Below are 20460 nucleotides of genomic sequence, written 5' to 3'. Positions count from 1 at the left end.
ATTAAAAATTAGATTTTAAAATGAAATGTCTGATTTGTAAAATATTTAATGTTATATCAGACTTACATAAAATTTTCTGTGAGAACTCAAATGCATTTGATTTTTAATGAATGTTCTGAATGAAATATGAATTTTTGTCTTTCAGTCTCTGTAGTTTATCTCAATATATTAATAAAAAGGTCTGTTCTCACTGTAAAATGTTTGTTTTTATCATGTTTTGTACTCTTAATATGGCCACTCTTTCATTCATTCAACTATTCAACAAGTATGTCAATGCTTGCTATATCCCAGGCAGTGAGCTGGGTGCTGGGAATTAATCACTGAATAAGAAAGACAAAAACCTTAAAGAGTTTACATCTAGCAAAGAAAATAAATATCAAGTAAATAATTATAATTATGATAAATTCTACAAAGAAAATTACAGGGTACAATGAAAGCATTTATCTAGAAGACCTAAACTATTCAGTGAGGGTCAGGGAAGGCTTCTCTGAGAGTGAGTTTAAGCTGAAATGCAAAAGATGAGATTAGTAGGATTAAGGTATGCTAGAGAAATATCTCAGGCAGAATGTGCTAAGTTGGTAAAGTGATAAAAATCTTTATGGAAGTGAAAACAAATTTGTATGATCATAGCATAAGGAATCCAGGGTAGGTGAGAGAATTAAGATAGGGGCCAGATCCCCATAAGAATGATATATAAACCATGATGCTGATATTGAACTTTATCCTAAGTCAATAAACTTGATGTTCAAGGAAGGAGTTAAATGATGTGATTTGGGTCTTTAGAACATCATTTTTGTTGCTGTGTGGAGACTGGAGGGCAAAAGAGAATGTAAGAAGAATAGGAGGTTGTTGTCAAAAGAGAGATGATCATGGCTTGGAGTAGGGTAGGAATATAGATAGGTGAATAGTTTTCAAAGATAGGAGGTAGAATCAACACAACTCTGATTAGATTTGTGACATATGGAAGCAGCAATTGAAAACCAGGCTAAAGTCTTCTGAAAATTTGGCTATGAAAGGGAGTAGAGGAAAAACAGGGTGGTAGCTGAAAGAGGATGCGATTTCTAAAGAAGCTTTTCTTTTGAGGATCTCGCTCTGTCACACAAGCTGGAGTTCAGTGGGGCGATCACCACTCGATGCAGCCTCAAACCCTGGGCTCAAGGGATCCTCCTGCCTCAGCCTCCCGAGTACCTGGTGCACGCCACGTTCGGATAATTCTTTATTATTATTATTATTTGTAGAGATGGGGTCCTATCTTGCCAGGCTGGTGTGGAACTCCTGGGCTCAAAGGATCGTCCCGCCTCGGACTCACAAAGTGCTGCGACTACAGGCGTCAGCCACCGCACCCGGAAAGCCTTTTATTTTTTTCAATTATTATTTATTACATGAGACCTTACTAATTTTTAAAAATTCTGATGTAAAAGGGAACATAGAAGGTGCCCGTAATCAGTGTCTGCATGTTAAAAGTAGACGCTTGAAGTGCTCCAGAAAACCCATGGCTCCTCCCCATTCAATCTAGATAAGGCCTTCAGTAAAGAGCACCCATGGGGAAGTCACAAGAGCCTAGGAAACAGGTCAGAAACCTGTGGACCTGGTACTTCCAATCACAGGCAATCTGGTGCTTGCTCTTCAGCTCATCACACCATCCCCTCAAATTTCTTCATCTACAAGAAAAGGTTTTAAGATAACAGACCCTGCAAAACTAATGACATTTATACACCCTCTCTGCACAAGAATGTCTTGTAACACATAACCTTGCTTGCATTTTCTGGGTTCCTTAGGGTCCAGCGATCTTGTACAAATCCTCTACCCCACAGCTGACTTCCTTCGGCCCGTGACACAAGGCGCAGGCGCAAGACGCGGCCCGCGGTGGGCGGGGGAGGGGCGGGGCGCGTGCGGGGCGGGGGGGAGGGGCGGGGCGCGTGCGGGGCGGAGGGGAGGGGCGGGGCGCGTGCGGGGCGGGGGGGAGGGGCGGGGCGCGGCCGCCGGACGCGCCCTCGCAGCTTCCGCCGGGCCCCTCCGGAAATCCCGTGTCGTGGGGCGACGGCGGCGTAGAAAGTGCTTCCTGGAGCGCAGAAGAGGTCGTGAATCATGTGACGGTGGCTTGAGGAGGAACCTGTCTTTAAAGCTGTCCCTGAAGTGACAGCGGAGAGAACCAGGCAGCCTAGAAACCCCAGGTAACTGGCGCTACTTTGCCTGGTTTTGAGGCCTAGTCCCGCAGGTGGCGCGGGTGGTGAGATTAAACAGAAGGAGAGGGCCCTCTCTTCTTTTCTTTGGGCCTAGCTCTTTGGGGTGGAGGGGCAGGGATGGGGTGGGCTGAGGTAAGGTGTGCCAGCTGAGTACCTGTGGGGGTGCTGGGGCACTCCGACTCCCACTGGGCTCGCTGGGCCAAGCCCTAGAACCGCGGGGGTTCTGACCAGGGCTGATCTCGCGTATTAAGTTGTGGGTGGGGAGGACGAGGAAGCCAAAGAGGGAAGAGTCACCGGGAGTTTCTCTTCCAGGCGTGGAGATTGATCCTGCGAGAGAAGGGGGTTCATCATGGCGGATGTGAGTGACACCCCTACATAAGAGGAAGGGGAGAGTGGGGAATTTTGAGGGGCATACTGAGCGGGGAGAGGTAGAGCTTCCCAAGTAGAAATTTGTTTTGATCCTCCCAGCCCCACCCATCCCAGTTAATTATTTTCTCTGATATCTGAAGTAGGAGACTAATATGAATGAATTTGCAGGATCCTGAGTTTCTGCCTCGAATGGGGGTGTAGGACACTAAGGTGCTTGAGACTGAGAAAATTAGGTTCTCCCTACTCCCCAATCCAGCTGGGGCATAAGAGAGGCTCTGTATATTTACCATTTGAAATTCTGAATGATGGTTTGCTGCTTTTCCTGTCAGAATTTGGTCAGTAGGACATGTACCCACAATACTTTTTTCCAGTAAGTGATAACAATATCTCATTTGGTTTATTGTAGCAATTTACGATGATTTCTAACCCATGCCTCTTTAGAAACATGGTAACGTGTGTGTGTGTGTGTGTGTGTGTGTGTGTGTGTGTGTGTGTGTGTAGGAGGATAAAATGATCAGTCGGGTTTGGAGAATAGTAAGTGTTGGATGCTCAAAACAAAAGATACCTGATTAATCCATGTGAGGTCAAAATTGATACCTAAATTGTCAGTGAAATTCTTGGGATAAGAGAGTGTAATGAGACAAAATAAGATAGTCTTCTGGCCAATGCGGTTGCTTAGTCTGTAATCTCAGCACTTTGGGAGGCCGAGATGGAAGGATCACTTGAGGCCGGGAGTTCAAGATCAGCCTGGGCAACACAGCAAGACCCCGTTCTACAAAAAAAAAATTTAAAAATCAGCCAGGCGCATTGATACTTCTGTAGTCCCAGCTATGCTGGAAGTGAGGGGAGACGATTGCTTGAGCCCAGAAGTTGGAAGTTGCAGTGAGCCCCAGCTTAGAAAAATAAAAGTCTTCTACTTCTTTAGTCTTAACTGTGTTTCGTGTTAAACACTTGACACACATTGTCATTTATTTTATATTCTGTAAGACTGGGCTGGGCGCGGTGGCTCACGTCTGTAATCCCATCACTTTGGGAGGCCAAGGCGGGTGGATCACCTGAGGTCAGGAGTTCGAGACCAGCCTGGCCAACATGGTAAAACGTTGTCTCTACTAAAAATACAAAAAATTAGCTGGGCATGGTGGCGGGTGTTTGTAATCCCAGTTACTCGGGAGGTTGAGGCAGGAGAATCGCTTGAACCTGGGAGGCAGAGGTCGCAGTGAGCCGATATCGCGCCATTGCACTGCAGCCTGGACAACAAGAGCGAAACTCCGTCTCAAAAAAAAAAAAAAAAAATTGTTGCCTCACATAGTCATATAGAATTTATTTTAGGTCCTTAAACAAAATATTTTAAAAATTACGTTATAATAATATGCCTTACACTGTTTCATTATTTGTTGAGTAGGTGAGTTCAACAAATAATGAAACAATGGAAGGCATATTTTTATAATGTGATAGTCATGTGAGACAGCAGTCTTACAGAGGTCATATCACCTTACCCAAGACCATTAAGATGATGGTGGAAAGTCTATCTTTGAACATGGAAAGATGTTTATAACGTCTTCTCAAGTGAACACAATAGCAACAGGATGTAAAACACTAGTATGAAAATTATGATGTAATTTTATGGCTAAAATGTGTTTCCCATTTCTAGGTATGCTAATCCATGCATCTTCTCAATAAACTTTTAACAACACTTTTATGATGTAGGTTCTATATTAGCCCTATTCAACAAATAATGAAATAAGCTTAGCGAAAAAAGGTTGGTTAACTTACTCCAAGTTGCGTGACTAATAAACATCCAAATCAGACAGAGAAAGATAAAACACAGCAAGAAAAGTTATGAATGATAACTGAAGTTCCTTAAAATTTGGATAGGACAGGATCTAGAAAACAGTGGAAGGCCTATTATTACAACATTATTTTTTAATGCTCTCTTTCAGGACCTAAAGCGATTCTTGTATAAAAAGTTACCAAGGTAAGAAATTTTTAATTTGTTATTGAATAAATTCTATATGCCATATGTTAATTTTATGAAGTATTTTGTCTGTATTTTCCATGTTGTGAAGTATCTCTGAGATTTCCTTTAATATGAATATTTTTTGCCAGCCTCACGTCCTCTGGAAAATTTTCATCACAACCGCTTTCCTCATTTATGTCAATAAGTTTGCCTTCACTGAGTTCTCTGTGTATCTAGAGCGATAGTGTCAGCATTCCCTTGGTCATCTGTTTCTTCTATAATTCTTTACTTTCTATTTGAAATTCAGCATTTCTATTTGAAATTTCAGCATTATTACTTTTCATTTCTTTGCTGTATTTCGTCTTTGTTGGCCAGTTTCCTCTTTTTATTATCTCTTTTTCTAAATGTCACATACTTTATCATTGGGAGACAAGGAGGTACAAAACTACATGCTTTGCTATCTCTGCATGAGCTGCATAACAGATGCACAGTGACCAACCATCAGCATACTTTGAAAGAAATGATGTGGCTGATTACTGATGACAGTGTGCATCTGTTAATTACATAATTATGTAGTGATTTGTGGACTAAAGAGTTAGAAAAGTTTATACTTTACGTAGTTATTGAGGTATTATGCCATGCTAACTAAAATTTGACCTGTGCTCTTCTGCAGGGAGTGGTATTACTTAACCATAGTAACTAAAATGTGCATATTGGAACTATGCAAAATGAGGGCTGTGTTTTTCTGTAGTTACCTTAGCGTAATGAAAGGGCGCTCAAATTGGGACGGAGAGATACCCCACTACGCTGGTGATATGATGAAATAGTTAATAGTGCATAGTTAATTCACTTAGAAGTCTTAGTGATTTACAGTCCTCTTTTGAGTGTTAGCATCTCTTATTGAAGAAACAGCAAAATTGCATTCAATGTTCTTAAGTTATAAACCCACCAGAAAGATACTCATTATTCACCTGGAGATCTAATAAATAAAGCAATAATTGATTCTAATTACATCATCTGTGATTATAAGCAATAAAAATGTTTCAGACAATGGGGATCTCATTTTAACTATTAAGTGTACTCTCAAAATCATAATAGCGTGTGACACTGGATATGATGAAGCTGTCTGTGTAAAGGAATTAGAGAATAATACCAAAAGTATTTATTATATTACTGAGTAGTTCTAATGTTGATCAAAAATAGTTGGAAAGTAAATGCTTGCTTCTTCTTTGAATTTGGATATCTCTTATCTTTTAACAAAAGGGGAAATATCAGGTTGTTGTGCTTATCCAAGAAATAAATTCAGTTAAAGGATATTTGTTAAAAGCTTTATGAAAATCTTTCATAATGGCAGGAAAGGTATTAGTACTGTCAGTTTTTTTTTTAATAATGAAAAAAAGCCAGTTCAACTCATAGTATCATTTATTGAAAATAGGCTTACTGCATCCCAGAACAGTAATAATGAAGAAATAATAATGTTTTGAACATTTATGAAGAATAGTAGAATATACGCTTTGATTTGTTGCTAGATGTATGGGTTTGGATGCAGGCATCCTGCTTCAGAGCCATGGATTCATGCTTTTAACTGTTGTACCTCAGTGCCTCTCAGTAACAAAGTCAGCCAGCTACGGATACTAATGGAATGTGTGTTTTTGTGCATTTTTTGAATTCTCTGCAAAATATCGTTCTTATATTTGCAATTTAAAATCTGGTTGTGACCCAAAGCAGTCTCAGGCTTTAATAATCCCACTTTGTATGTTTTAAAACAACCAAATATTTCATAATTATGTGTATAAAACTAAATCCGATGTCTTTGATTAGTAATGCAACATTTGTTTTTAGAAAAAATGGTTGTTTTAGTAAGCTTAAGGTTTAGATTTCTTCAGAATATTTCACAAAATTTAATTCATTTCTTCTTAAAGTGTAGTATCTCTTAATGAGCCAGTTATTTTTAATTATTAGTAAATTCTATTCATATTACTCTTTGCGCATTGTATGTAGAATTGAAAACAGCTTTTATATTTGTGACCTGATTTCTAAAATTATATACTTAAGAGTGTAAGTAATTTTTCTGCTTTCTTGATTCATTTCTCTGTGAAGTCCATCAAAAAGAAAGTCCTTTTATTTTCTTTGGAGCATTAGTTGTATTTAAAGTAATTTCCATGGAAATTTAAAAAAAGAAGCTACCTGTGGTGGCACTAATTTTTCTAAACATTTTTGTGGTCCTCTTTTTACCTGCTTTTTAATTTATTTTGGGGGTAAGTAGTACATTCACAGAGTTCAGATTCAAGACTTAACTGAAGAACATAGAGTGAGAAGCTGCCCATCCTTCCTCTCCAGCCACATGCACAGTTTCCCCTCAAAGAGGCACCCACCATTACCTACAGAGATATTTTATGTACCTATGAGCAGACATGTATATACACGTATTTATACACACAACATAACACATATGCCTGCACATTTTGGTACATAATTTATTGCTTCTTCTATACACTGTTCTAAACTGTGTATTTTTTCACTTAAGAATGTAACTTTGAGAGTAATCTTTCCTGGTACATAGAGAACTTCCTCTTTCTCATGGCTGCAGAGTATTCCAGAGTATTCCTTTGTAGGTGTATATCATAACTTACCTTGTCCTTCTTGATGGACAGTTGGATTTGTAATGCTTTACTGTTTCAAATGATGTTGCTTTTGGTAACTGCACAAAATAATTGGCTTATGTACAAATATCTGTAGTATATGTTTTATATAACCTAGTTTTTAACTTAGAAGAATATATTTATTTTATGTATTAATCTTTTTGTTGTTGTTGTTGAGACAGACTCTCGTTCTGTCACCCAGGCTGGGAGTGCAGTGGCGCGATCTTGGCTCACTGCAACCCAGGTTCAATCGATTCTTATGCCTCAGTCTCCCAAGTAGCTGGGATTACAGACAAGCACCACCACACCCAGCTAATTTTTGTGTTTTTGGCTGAGACGGGGTTTCATCATGTTGGCCAGGCTGGTCTCAAACTCCTGACCTCAGGTGATCTGCCCACCTTGGCCTCCCAAATTGCTGGAATTACAGGCGTCAGCCACTGTGCCCGGCCTATGTTATGTATTAATCTTAGAGATATATTTTAATCTATAAATAAGTTTAGGATTGAATGAATAGGAAATCATGCCAATAATAGGATAAAAATAGTATAAAAGTCATTTATAAAGTTGTTTTATTCTTATTTTTAATGTAAGGAAGACAAATGATTTTGTTTGTAACATTTTCCATTCATATTTAATAACACTTTTCTGACTTAAAAGTTTTTGACAATGGGATTTTAAAAAATTTAATGTCAGTATTTAAACATTAGGTTAATATAAGTATTTCTTATTCCTTAGTTAATACATTAAAGTTAACACAAAGAATAGATCATTCCGGGTTGCTGTAGGGACATTGAACATATCTCTGAGTTGTAGTTTATAGATACCATAAGATAGTTACAGGACTATAAGATTTATGTTAACAATGAAAGGGTTTTGCATAAATGTTGAAAGTCGAGGAGTGTCACCTTATATTTTTTAACACAGTATATTTGTGCTCTACCATATGTGTTTCTTAATTGCTAATTTCCCAGGGATTCTCACTGATAATTTAGTACTTTAGTGATAAATTATGTCATTGTAAGTGTGCACAATTGACACCACTGGTATTAGTTAATAAGTGATATTTTTGAATTATGTGCCAGCCTACACTTTACATGCCTTGTATTATTAAATTTCACAGTATCTAAGTAAGTACAGTTATTCCCATTTTCACATTGTTAATCTGAGGCTTATAAAGGTTTCATAACTAGCCCAAGATAGCATAAATAATAAGTGGCAGAGCCTGGACTGGAACCCAGATCTTTCTAACTTTAGAGCTATAGCTTGACCGTTCTGCTTACTACTTCTTACGTCAGCATGGCTGAAAGGATTACTGCATGGCCTGCATTCCTTTTGCCCTGTTTCTTCAGCCAGGAACAGTTTTTCCACGTCTTTTCACTTAGTGCCATAACGTCTCAGCTGATGTATTACTGCCTCCAGGAAAGCCTTCTCTGGCCCACTGTCTGTCTGCATCAGCCTCCTCTTTTCTAGGTTCTCATATCCCTATGAACTTTTTAACAACACTTGCCACCAGTTTTAGTTTTACGTTTGTTATTGTGAGATTATTTTATTGGTAACACATTCACTTTTTAGATTGGAAGCCATGTGAAGGCAATGATTGTGCTTATTTCTGTTTTTCATAGTATCAAAGTATTAAGTGCCACAAATACTGGCCGCTTAATATTTGCATGAATGAAAAAGGAAAAAGGCTGTTTTTTGTCACTATAGCCACTGCTGATAATCTTTCATGCTTTTGTGTACCATGGACTGATCATTCATTAGTAGTTTTAATGGAGAGTTATCTATGTCTTAGATTCTTATTAATAAACTGCATGAACTTGTAAATATTATAAACATTTCTATAATACACATTGATTCAATTTCTGGGAGAATTTTGGGGTCTGTGGTTTTTCAGAAAATACATGAGAATTATTATGTCTTTGAGGTGCATAGTTTGAGAAAATGAAATATTTTATATTTTAACTTTTTAAAATTTTATATTTTAACTTTTTTTATATTTTAACTGTTTTCTTTTTCTAGTGTTGAAGGGCTCCATGCCATTGTTGTGTCAGATAGAGATGGAGTACCTGTTATTAAAGGTAAAACTGAACATTTAAATGCAAATGTCTTCTTTGCTTTTGACTAAAAATGTGTGTAATTTACATCTGAGTAGTACAGCAGGCAAACATAAAATTCATTTTAGTAAATTTGGGAGATGGTCTTAGTATTGGGGAAAGTGTTTGCTTTTGTATGTTGAAGGTTGAATTTGAATCTACAATGTATTATATATCACATGTATCATATTAACATCTAGAGTTTAAGCATGGATTTATCACAGACCCATTTCCCATTAAAGACATTTACAGTGTAACGTAAACCATTAGTAAATCTAAGTGATGAGAGTGAGCATGTATTCAGCTAGATATACACACAGACACCCCTACATATATGTATGTATGTATATATGTGTGTGTGTATATATATACACACACACATATATACATACATACATACCACACACACATTTTATCAAATTGCTAGTTGTTTTAGGATAATACCCATGTATTTGGATCATAAGTAAACATGATGTCACAGAGAGTCAGTATGGATTCAGACAATTTTTACTATTTCTCTATTATGGTATTATGAGAATGGATGTTCCTAGTTTTATTGGGACACTATAGTGGCTTTATCAAAGATTAAAGATTGGATAATGTTCTGTATATTTTGTTTACAATTTTCCACCTGGAGTTGTCATATATATCAGATAATTTTAGACTTTAGAAATGAAAGGAGGTTTAGAAGTCAACTAATGTAGTTCTTTCATTTTATAAGTGAAGGTGATAAAGTGCAAAGACACTTGGACTTCTTAGCAGTTTTAATGGAGAGTTAGCTATGTCTTAGATTCTTATTAATAAACTGCATGAATTTGTAAAGATTATAAACATTTCTATAATACACATTGATTCCATTTCTGGGAGAATTTTGGCAAACACATTATAAGAACAAAGGAGGTCCTGTGGTTTATAATCTTCGGACATTGCCGTCCAAAGTCGGACATGAGTCAGTAACAAAACAGTAATAGAACCCATCATCTCCTGATGTGTGGTCCAGTGTGCTTTCTAACCCGCTATAAAATGGCTGTTGAATGGCTGTGGACAGATTGCTTGCCTTCTCTTAATTCCGTAATGAGGGATTTGAACAAAATAATCTCAGATTTTCCAGCTCTAATATTCTTCATGAGGATCTCTGTGTTAAAGCCTTGAGCCCTGCACTCATTAATATAACAAACTCCATGCAAACCTTTTAATGAGTGAGAGAAACATGAAACAGGTAACCAGCTGCAGATTGTTAATATCTATGAGAGATACTGCTGCTGTGGGTTTTATAAGAGCAGAAGTTTTGTAACTTTTTTCATTAGTTTATTCTAGCCTAGTCCTCAGATAACCAGTTAAATGTACTTGATTAATCTATGTTTTAAGTTAGATATCAAGAAAATGTAAACATTTAGTTTTCTTTTTAAAATTTAAAAAAATTGTGAGAGTCAGCATTTTTTCTCTTACTTGTGATCAGTGAACTTTTGATTGAGCAGTTTTTCCTGATTAGTGATGAGACCCCATTAGTGATATGACTTTCAATATTGTGAAACATAACCTTTGTGTTCAATTTTAAAAAGAAGTTTATGAAAAAAAAGGGCTGTAAATCTCTCTACCATATCCTCTGCATAATTTTTATTTAAATCACTTATTTTTCTAGTGGCAAATGACAATGCTCCAGAGCATGCTTTGCGACCTGGTTTCTTATCCACTTTTGCCCTTGCAACAGACCAAGGAAGCAAACTTGGACTTTCCAAAAATAAAAGTATCATCTGTTACTATAACACCTACCAGGTAAGTTCATAATTATAAAATGATTTGCTGATTTCAGTTGTCATTTTTGTGCCTTTTATATATATAAAATAGTTTGTGTTATAGTTCTCAATTTTAGTTTTGAAGAGGATGAAATTGTAAAATTTTAGCCTTCAAATTGGTTGTATTAAAATGTAGTAATTTTCTTCACATTTCATACCAGGAAATAATTACTATGGAAAAGTAATTAAGTGATTTAATAAAGTACATGTTATCCTAAAAAGAGTACGTCAGGTCACTGTTACCTCCAGTAGATGGTGCCGTTAGCTAAACAACTGTGATTTCTCAGCTGACACACTTTTTTTGTTGTAGTAACAGATAAAAAAACTTTCCTTGAAAGTTTATTAAATTTGCTCTTGCTGCTAATTCCTTCATTTTTTTGAAATATATATATGTAATAAATGAGATTATTATTTGTGGGAAAGAAGTTAGTTTTTAGTTTTTGCATGTCTCTTGATCTCAAGCTACATTTTCTTAAGACTAAATTAATTCCTTGTGGTTTAGAACGATGTTTCCTAATCAATTGATGTTAAGTTACTCTTTTTTTTTTTTCTTCCAAGACAGAGTCTGGCTCTGTCGCCCCATGCTGGAGTGCAGTGGCATGATCTCAGCTCACTGCAGCCTCCGCCTCTCAGGTTCAAGTGATTCTCACGCCTCAGCCTCCCAAGTAGCTGGGATTACAGGCATGTGCCACCAGGCCTGGCTAATTTTTGTATTTTTGGTAGAGACGGACTTTCACCATGTTGGCCAGGCTGGTCTTGAACTCTTGGCCTCAAGTGATCCATCCACCTCAGCCTCCCAGAGTGCTGGGATTACAGACGTGAGCCACCGTGCCAGGCCCATCTTTTATTTTAAAAGTTATATATTTTAATGTGTATTAAGTAAAAGATAACCAAACCATCTGACCTTTAATTTCATCAATAAGGATTAGGTTTAAACTAAGTTTTCTTTTTTTTTGAAGGTAGTTGATTTAAAGTTACTTTAAATTTAATTTAAATTACAGTAATACACAAGAACCAGAAAATATCATGAAGATAAAACTACTTGAATAACTGAGAAATACTGCATTTATCCATTTAATTATCAACTATTTATTAAGTCCTTACAATGTAATTGATATTCTGTTGGGCTTTAGAGATAAAAAGATGAAGATATGGTTTCACCTTAAAAACTTTCCAGGCCAAATGGTATTAATGTCTCTAAGAGATCATCACTAATTCTGTTTTATGGAAATATTCACTGAAATATAAAGTTCCTTTCTGTTTCATAATATAATACCATAATGTTGGGCTAAAACATTGATGATTTTAAAGTTTTTGAAAGATTAAGACATTTCAGTTTAGTTATACTACCTTTTCATAATGCAACATATTATTTGGCTCTTATTTTCTTTTTAGGTGGTTCAATTTAATCGTTTACCTTTGGTGGTGAGTTTCATAGCCAGCAGCAGTGCCAATACAGGTGTGTTTAATTACCTTAAATATCACTTTAATCCTTAATTTTAAAAAATTAATTTAATTACCATATCTTAATTTAAGAGGAATAGTAGATTTAGAGCCAAAAATCTTGAACTTGTGGCCCAGTTTCACTGTCTTTTTTCCATGTCTTGGGAAAAGTGATTTCTCTGAATCCTGGTTTCCATATCTGTATAATGGAGATAATATATGCTTTCTCCATCTTACAATGTTATTTTCTAGTTCAAATGAGACAGTGTATGGGTAAGTGATTTTTTTTTTTTTTTTTTGGAGACAGGAAAATTAAATGTTATCTGAGTGCTACATCTTGCTCCCATTACACAGTTTAAGAAAACAAGGTGAAGATAACCCAACAAAACGCATTAAAATGATCGACGAGTTACAGACCAATCTATTAAATTAGAATTTTTAAAATTTTACCTAATGGGGAAAATGAATGTGATTGAGAATTTAAAGAGCATGAATAGGATGAAATAGTCTCACTCTTCTTGAGAACTGAAGAATTTGAGAAAAAATGCTAGGAAGCTGTACCCTTTATAGAGAATAGTAAAATTCCATTGTATCCAATACCTTCACTGGATATTTATGTGTAAAATAATGACTATTCACTTGGTTGTAATTTTTTTACTTCATTTTATATAAAGTAGAATTTTTATTAAAAGGTCTGTCTCCTTTAGATTTGATTGCTGTTGAGAATTGTAATATATTTTTTTCTATTTGTTTTTTCTTCCAAACTGAGCAAGTTCTTCTAGCTATGTCACTGAAGCCTGTTCTTAGATACCTCATCTTTAGAATGAGAGGTTTAGATTTGATGATCTATTAGATCTCTTCCATTTCAAAACATTTTAGGAATCTGTAAAATACTGTATGTAAAAACACTTTCTGAATTATATAGGATAGTAATGGTGTTAAGATTTTAAGTATATTTAGGAAATATACTAAATCTGAGTTTTGATAAATCACCTATCATCACATACTAAGTCACCAGTTGTTATATACTATGATAATGTACAGAACAATATTTTAGTACTTGGACCCTTTCCTTGAGAGTTCAGATGCTTTTTATATTCTATAAGACAGAGAAAGATCTTTATTTGTTTGAACATAAAACAGGCTCTGTTTGAGGCAGATAGCCTTTCACTCTAGTAAACTAAGGAGAAGCAAGATATGCTTATTTCTATATGTTTATCTCCCAGGTTCATCATTGAACTCCAGTGTGTTTTGTACTCTACCATTTATTTTTAAAATATTTTTTCATTTGAAATATTTATTTATGTCTTAGCTTTGTCAAATTTATAAAAATAAATTTCTGATTTTCTTTGTTCAATATAGAAGCACCCTATCTACCTATCTTTTGATATAATCTGTTAAAATTTGCTTAGAGACAAAAGTATGCTTTATTTAGTAAAAATTATATGTATTATTTCTGAGTCAAGGCAAATTTTGAAGCAGTAAGGTATAAATTAAGATTTTCCTTTCAAAACTCTTAACAAATTATAGTGCATATAATTTATTCTGTATTTCCTAATAAAGAAGTATTTTTCATTCACTTTAGTAATAGATGCTGAAAATAAACTTATTAATGACTACAAAGTTTTTGGTTGCTTTATTTAGGGTTATAGTACAGGTTGAACATCCCTAATCCAAAAATTTGAAATCCAAAACATTCTAAAGTCTGAAACTTTCTGAGCACTAATACGGCATTCAAAGAAAATGCTCACTGGAGCATTTCATATTTGAGATTTTTGGGTTAGGGATGCTCAAATAGTAAGTATTGTACAAATATTCCAGAATTCAAAACACTTCTGATACCCAGCATTTTGGATAAGGGATATTCAACCTGTATTTTGTTTCAGTCATGGGAAATAAACTATGTTCTGATTTACTTTTGGTAACTATGTATTTTGGACATAAGGAAATCTGAGTTTCAGGCTTTGAGGAACATTTTTCTAACATGTAATTTTCTTAATCTCTTTATTTTAGGACTAATTGTCAGCCTAGAAAAGGAACTTGCTCCATTGTTTGAAGAATTGAGACAAGTTGTGGAAGTTTCTTAATCTGACAGTGGTTTCAGTGTGTACCTTATCTTCATTATAACAACACAATATCAATCCAGCAATCTTTAGACTACAATAATACTTCTATCCATGTGCTCAAGAAAGGGCCCCTTTTTCCAACTTATACTAAAGAGCTAGCATATAGATGTAATTTATAGATAGATCAGTTGCTATATTTTCTGGTGTAGGGTCTTTCTTATTTAGTGAGATCTAGGGATACCACAGAAATGGTTCAGTCTATCACAGCTCCCATGGAGTTAGTCTGGTCACCAGATATGGATGAGAGATTCTATTCAGTGGATCAGAATCAAACTGGTACATCGATCCACTTGAGCCGTTAAGTGCTGCCAATTGTACAATATGCCCAGGCTTGCAGAATAAAGCCAACTTTTTATTGTGAATAATAATAAGGACATATTTTTCTTCAGATTATGTTTTATTTCTTTGCATTGAGTGAGGAACATAAAATGGCTTGGTAAAAGTAATAAAATCAGTACAATCACTAACTTTCCTTTGTACATATTATTTTGCAGTATAGATGAATATTACTAATCAGTTTGATTATTCTCAGAGGGTGCTGCTCTTTAATGAAAATGAAAATTATAGCTAATGTTTTTTCCTCAAACTCTGCTTTCTGTAACCAATCAGTGTTTTAATGTTTGTGTGTTCTTTATAAAATTTAAATACAATTCGTTATTCTGTCTCCAATGTTAGTATGTATGTAAACATGATAGTACAGCCATTTTTTTCATATGTGAGTAAAAATAAAATAGTATTTTTAAAAATATAGTTTGAGCACTGTATAGGTCCTTTTTTTGTTCAGACTTTTTCCAAAAATCTAAACATAATTAATATACTCTTTCAGCCACATGAATAAATAATGAGTGTTTCTTGTAGGTATTGGTTTGGAGATTGTTTTACGGTAGCATGAACTGTTAACTGGAAAAGAAACCTGAGATTGCAGTCAGCCAAGATTGTGCCACTGCACCCCAGCCTGGGCAACAGAGACTCCGTCTCAAAAACAAAAAAGAAAAGAAACCAAGAAACCTCAGGCATGAACCTAATTTAATCTCCATGAAAGAGGTACTACAGTTCTAGAATATACCCTTTATGTTCAGGAATGCAGTCTATCATTCAGAGTTAATTTCTTTCTAGGCTCTTTGACAATCAATTTTTCCCTGGATCAGTTCAGTACATATGCATTGAGCACCTGTGTGCCAGTCAGCAGAGCTATCACATTGCACAATTCTAAGAAGCACCATTCATGTCTCATCATATTTCTATGCTCTGGGAGTTGCCTTTCACATAGAATATGTGTGATTGTTATCCCTAGAATTGTGCAGTGAGGCAATTGGCTAGGTGCTGTGCTGCTTTTTCTTTCTTTCTTTTTTTTTTTTTAAGAGACAGAGTCTTGCTGTGTTGCCCAGTCTGGAGTGCAGTGGTGGCATGATCTTGCCTCACTGTAACCTCTGCCTCCTGGGTTCAAGCTGTTCTCATGCCCCATTCTCCCTTGTAGCTGGGATTACAGGCTTACACCATTGCACTTGGCAAATTTGTGTATTTTTAGTAGAGACAGGAATTCACCATGTTGGCCAGGCTGGTCTTGAACTCCTGACTTAAAGTGATCCACCTGCTTTGGCCTCCCAAAATGCTAGGATTATAGGTGTGAGCCACTGCACCGGGCCATGTGCTACTTTTTCTTCCTTCCATCCTTCCTCCCTCCTTCCAGTGTAAATATGAGATTAATTTGTGACATCTTACTTTAAAGAACTTAGAGTTCAGTAAAGAAAGCAGGTATAGAAAGTGCTATGATAAAGCTATACATAGGATGGTATAGAACCACAGACTAGGGGCACTTAAAATGGGCAAGAAAATAGCCTTTGTAAATAAAATAGAGGCAAGAGATATAATGCTTTACCTGCAAAGAGCTGTAAATACAGCCATGTACCATATAATGATGTTTCAGTTAGTGAAGGACCACATACGAGGGTGGTCAGAACAGCAGGCTATACCATATAGCCTAGGTGTGTAGTAGGCTATACCATATAGCCTAGGTGTATAGTAGTAGGCTATACCATATAGCCTAGGTGTGTAGTAGTAGGCTATACCATATAGCCTAGGTGTGTAGTAGTAGGCTATACCATCTGGGGTTCCTGTCAGTACAGTATGATGTTCACATAATGATGAAATCACCTAACAAAGCATGTCTCAAAATGTATCCACATTGTTACGTAACACATGACTGTAGTTAATTGTTACAATTGAAATACTAGATGTACTCATTGAAATCCAGAATTCCCATTATCTGGATTATTTAATATCGTTCAGGAAATTTTTGCCAGTGCAATGGTGCATGAAACAATGTCTTTTAGAAATGAGGTGGCCAGATTTCTATTTGCAGATAATAATTGTATATCTAAAAATCCTAGAAAAAGAAATGATAACAAATGGAGCTACTTAACCTTTACATGTTGAATGCTGCCACTGTTAAAATTTCTGAGGGGGTATAATAGATATACTATCCCATAGTTCATCTGGAAAAATAAGGTGGTGAAAATTGCTAAGAAATTTTTGAAAGGGTAATATAAACCTAGATTAACTGTTTTTGAAAGGTAGTACAGAACTGAATGCACAACTAGATATCAATGGTATGTACTCACCCAGAAAAAAGACTTCAGTACATACATGTGAGGGCTTAAAACATTGTTATAAAGATGGGATCACAATGGGAAAAGGATTATTCAATAAGTAGGGCAGGCATTCTCTATGCCTGCTAGGGAAGTGTGACTTGTTATACTCTTTATGTACAGCAATTGGCAGTCTGTGAAACTTTTAAATTCATATACATAACCTTTTGCCCTGCAATTCCACTTCTAGAAATTTATCCTACCAAACAAAGCACATAGATGTGCAAAAGTATGTATTTACAAGTATATTCTTTGCAACTTGGTAATGTCAAAGAATTGGAAGCAACCTAAATATCTGCCATAGGTAGGATAACCATATGCTCTGGCTTTTTGAACACTACCAGTTTATACCTGCTGTTCTTGGATAATTATTAATAGTGCTTTCATTCTCAATGTCTCACTTTAGATAATAAATTACAGAGGATTGGTGAAACTAATTTGCCCAATGGAAAAAGGAATGAAGAAGTGCTTTAGGTACTGAGATGAAAAGATCTCTAAGGCATAATAATGTTTATTGAGAAAAGCATGGTGTCAAACTGTATGGCATGCTACAATTTATGTATAAGAAGAAAAAATGTGTATGTATTCCTATTTGTTTGTATATGGTAGACTGTCTCTGAAGACATATATGGAAGAACCTGATCACATTGGTAGTCTCCAAGGAGCGGAACTAGATACCTGGGGGATAAGGATCCCAGGAGTGAGCCTTTTCATTGTAAACTTCATTGTACTTTGAGTTTTTAACTGTTCAAAAGTAATAAAATTGGAAATAAAATATTTCAACAAACAATAAAATGGGATATTTGGGGAAGAAAGTTGTCTCAGGGCTCTCCAAAGAAGCAGAACCGGTTGGACATATGTGTATTTATTTCAAGGAAATGGCTTATACTATTGCGGGGACTGGCAAGTCTAACATCTGTTGGATGGGCCAGAAGACTGAAAAGTCTCACGTAGGAGCTGAGGCTGCGGTTTCAGAGCAGAAGTTCGTCCTCTTGGAAACTTCAGTTTTGCTCTTAAAGCCTTTCAGTTGATTGGATGAGTCTCACCCACATTATGGAGGATTATCTCTTTTACTTAAATTTAAGGGATTATAAATGTTAAGTACATCTCCAGAATACATCCACAGCAGTACCTGGATTCATGTTTTAATAACTAGGCAATGTGTCCTAGCCAAGTTGATGCATAAAACTAACGTTCACAGTCCATTCCTAGTCAGCTTGGCACCTGTATGCATCTTTTTTGTTGTTTTTTGCTTTGTGAGACAGAGTCTCACTCTGTCACTTAGGCTTGAGTGCTGGGGCCTGATCTCAGCTCACTGCAACCTCTGCCTCCTGGGTTAAAGCGAGTCTCCTGCCTCAGCCTCCCGAGTAGCTGGGATTGCAGATGTGCACCACCACGCCTGGCTAATTTTTGTATTTTTAGTAGAGACGGGGTTTTGCCATGTTGGCCAGGCTGATCTCAAACTCCCGACCTCAGGTGATCCGCCTGCCTTGGCCTCCCAAAGTGCTGGGATTACAGGCATGAGCCACCGCACCCGGCCTGTATGCATCTTAAACCATATTTTAGTCTCCAAATAAAGACTAGGTTGTACTTCTAACATGTACAATGACAGATATTTCCTGGAGGAGGTTTCCTCAGAAGAGGATGCAATCCATTCCCCAAAGGAGGATGCAAAGTCCTTTGGTGATCACTTTTTTCCTTGCTATCCTGTACGTTAATACTGTGATGTAAGGATACCACTGTTAATATGTCTTACATTAGCTAAGAGGATAAAGGAGGGGGGAAAAGATTTGTTCAGTATATATGTGTGTATGTGTAATATATACATATTTGTATACATAAATAGACAATCACAATTCTTATTTTGGCAATTGGACATGTGATTGTAGCTGGTATTTTTAACTACCTTTCATTGCCTATTCCATATTTCCTTGCACTCAGCAAGCAACTTGGCTATTTGTGGTTCTGCCTGGTGAGGTATTCCAAACCTTCATTCCTGAAGAATCTGAGCCATTCGTTGTCCTGCCTGTAATAGGTTTTAAAGCTTTCCACTGACTTTAATCAGGGCTTGGTAAAACAGATCTGGTGGATCTCCTGTATTCCAGACATACCCTTCTTTATTTCCTCGTGCAGTAGCAGCCCAGTTTCCCCGGGCAATCAGGACTAGTTACCCTAGTCAGTACAGTAATTCTCTTCTTTATGTGTTGATTCAGAGGCATGAGGAGTGCAAAGTGGCAGAGTGGCAATCTTAATGTCCAGTTTAATAGAATCATTGTGTCTCCTGGTTGAGGTATTACTGGTTTTGGAACAAAGTCTTCTAGACCTAAAGAGCATAGGAACTTGGGGACAGAAAACAAAAATTGTGGTAGTGGACAAGAGGTGATAGTGAGTGGCATGGCTCCCATTTCCACCCCTTTATTGCTGGATCTGTGAATCCTGGCTATGGAAGGAAGAACACCATATATTGGGTGCTGATTTTACAACATATATAGCCTCCTGGAGAACATTTCCCCAGCCCTGCAAGATATCACCACCTACCTAGTGCTGTAACTGAGTTTTCAAAAGGCTAGTCTACCATTTTATCAAGCCAGCTGCTCCAGGATGGTGGGGAACATGGTAAGACCAATGAATTACATGAGCAATATAGAAAACAATGTTGCCTCCAAAATCCAAAGATGCTTGTTAGGTATGTACTGTTTTTTTTTGTTTTTTGTTTTTGTCAGAGGGCCAGATGCAACAAGTTATTCTTTACCTTAGAAGAGATATCTTGACAGGCCCCACACCACTGGACTCCCAGAAATTTTGGTAAATTGGAAGGCACTTGAATTTTTGTCATATTTATTTCCCACTCTCTGAGACAAATGTCTTACCAATATGTCTAGGGTATTTGCTACTTCTTGTTGACTAGGTCCAATCAGCATAATGTCATCAATGTAATGGACCAGTGTGATGTCTTGTGGAAGGGAAATGTGATCAAAGACCCTGTGGAAAAATTATGACATAGGGCCAGAGCTGATATACCCTTGGGGTAGGACAGTAAAGGTATGTTGTTGGCTTTACCAGCTGAAAGCATACAGCTGTTGGTGGGGCTTATGGACAGATATGGAGAAAAAGGCATTTGCCAGATCAGTAGCTGCATACCAGGTGCCAGGGGATGTGTTAATTTGCTTAAGCAATGAAATCACATCTGGAAAAGCAGC

General features: G+C 36.6%; 1 protein-coding gene across 2 annotated transcripts; it reads left to right on the top strand.

Moving 5' to 3' along the window:
- The first annotated feature begins 1953 nt into the window (after positions 1-1953).
- On the top strand, positions 1954-18055 carry LAMTOR3 (late endosomal/lysosomal adaptor, MAPK and MTOR activator 3). 2 transcript variants are annotated; one of them, XR_010156653.1, is made up of 8 exons: positions 1954-2174; positions 2499-2544; positions 4496-4530; positions 9174-9232; positions 10890-11023; positions 12439-12502; positions 14500-15656; positions 17667-18055. XR_010156653.1 is itself a non-coding variant. In XM_517362.9 (7 exons), exons 2-7 carry the CDS (start codon positions 2536-2538, stop codon positions 14571-14573), a joined length of 375 nt encoding a protein of 124 aa, XP_517362.2. In that variant the 5' UTR covers positions 1954-2174; positions 2499-2535; the 3' UTR covers positions 14574-18055. The 2 variants fall into 2 exon arrangements, 1 of the variants encoding a protein (XP_517362.2); XM_517362.9 differs by having other exon boundaries at positions 14500-18055.
- Positions 18056-20460: the final 2405 nt, after the last annotated feature.

Source organism: Pan troglodytes, chromosome 3 (assembly GCF_028858775.2).
Source record: "Pan troglodytes isolate AG18354 chromosome 3, NHGRI_mPanTro3-v2.0_pri, whole genome shotgun sequence".
Classification (NCBI taxonomy): Eukaryota; Metazoa; Chordata; class Mammalia; order Primates; family Hominidae; genus Pan; species Pan troglodytes.
Note: the sequence above shows the minus strand (reverse complement) of the source record. Positions and strands in the feature narration are given on the sequence as shown.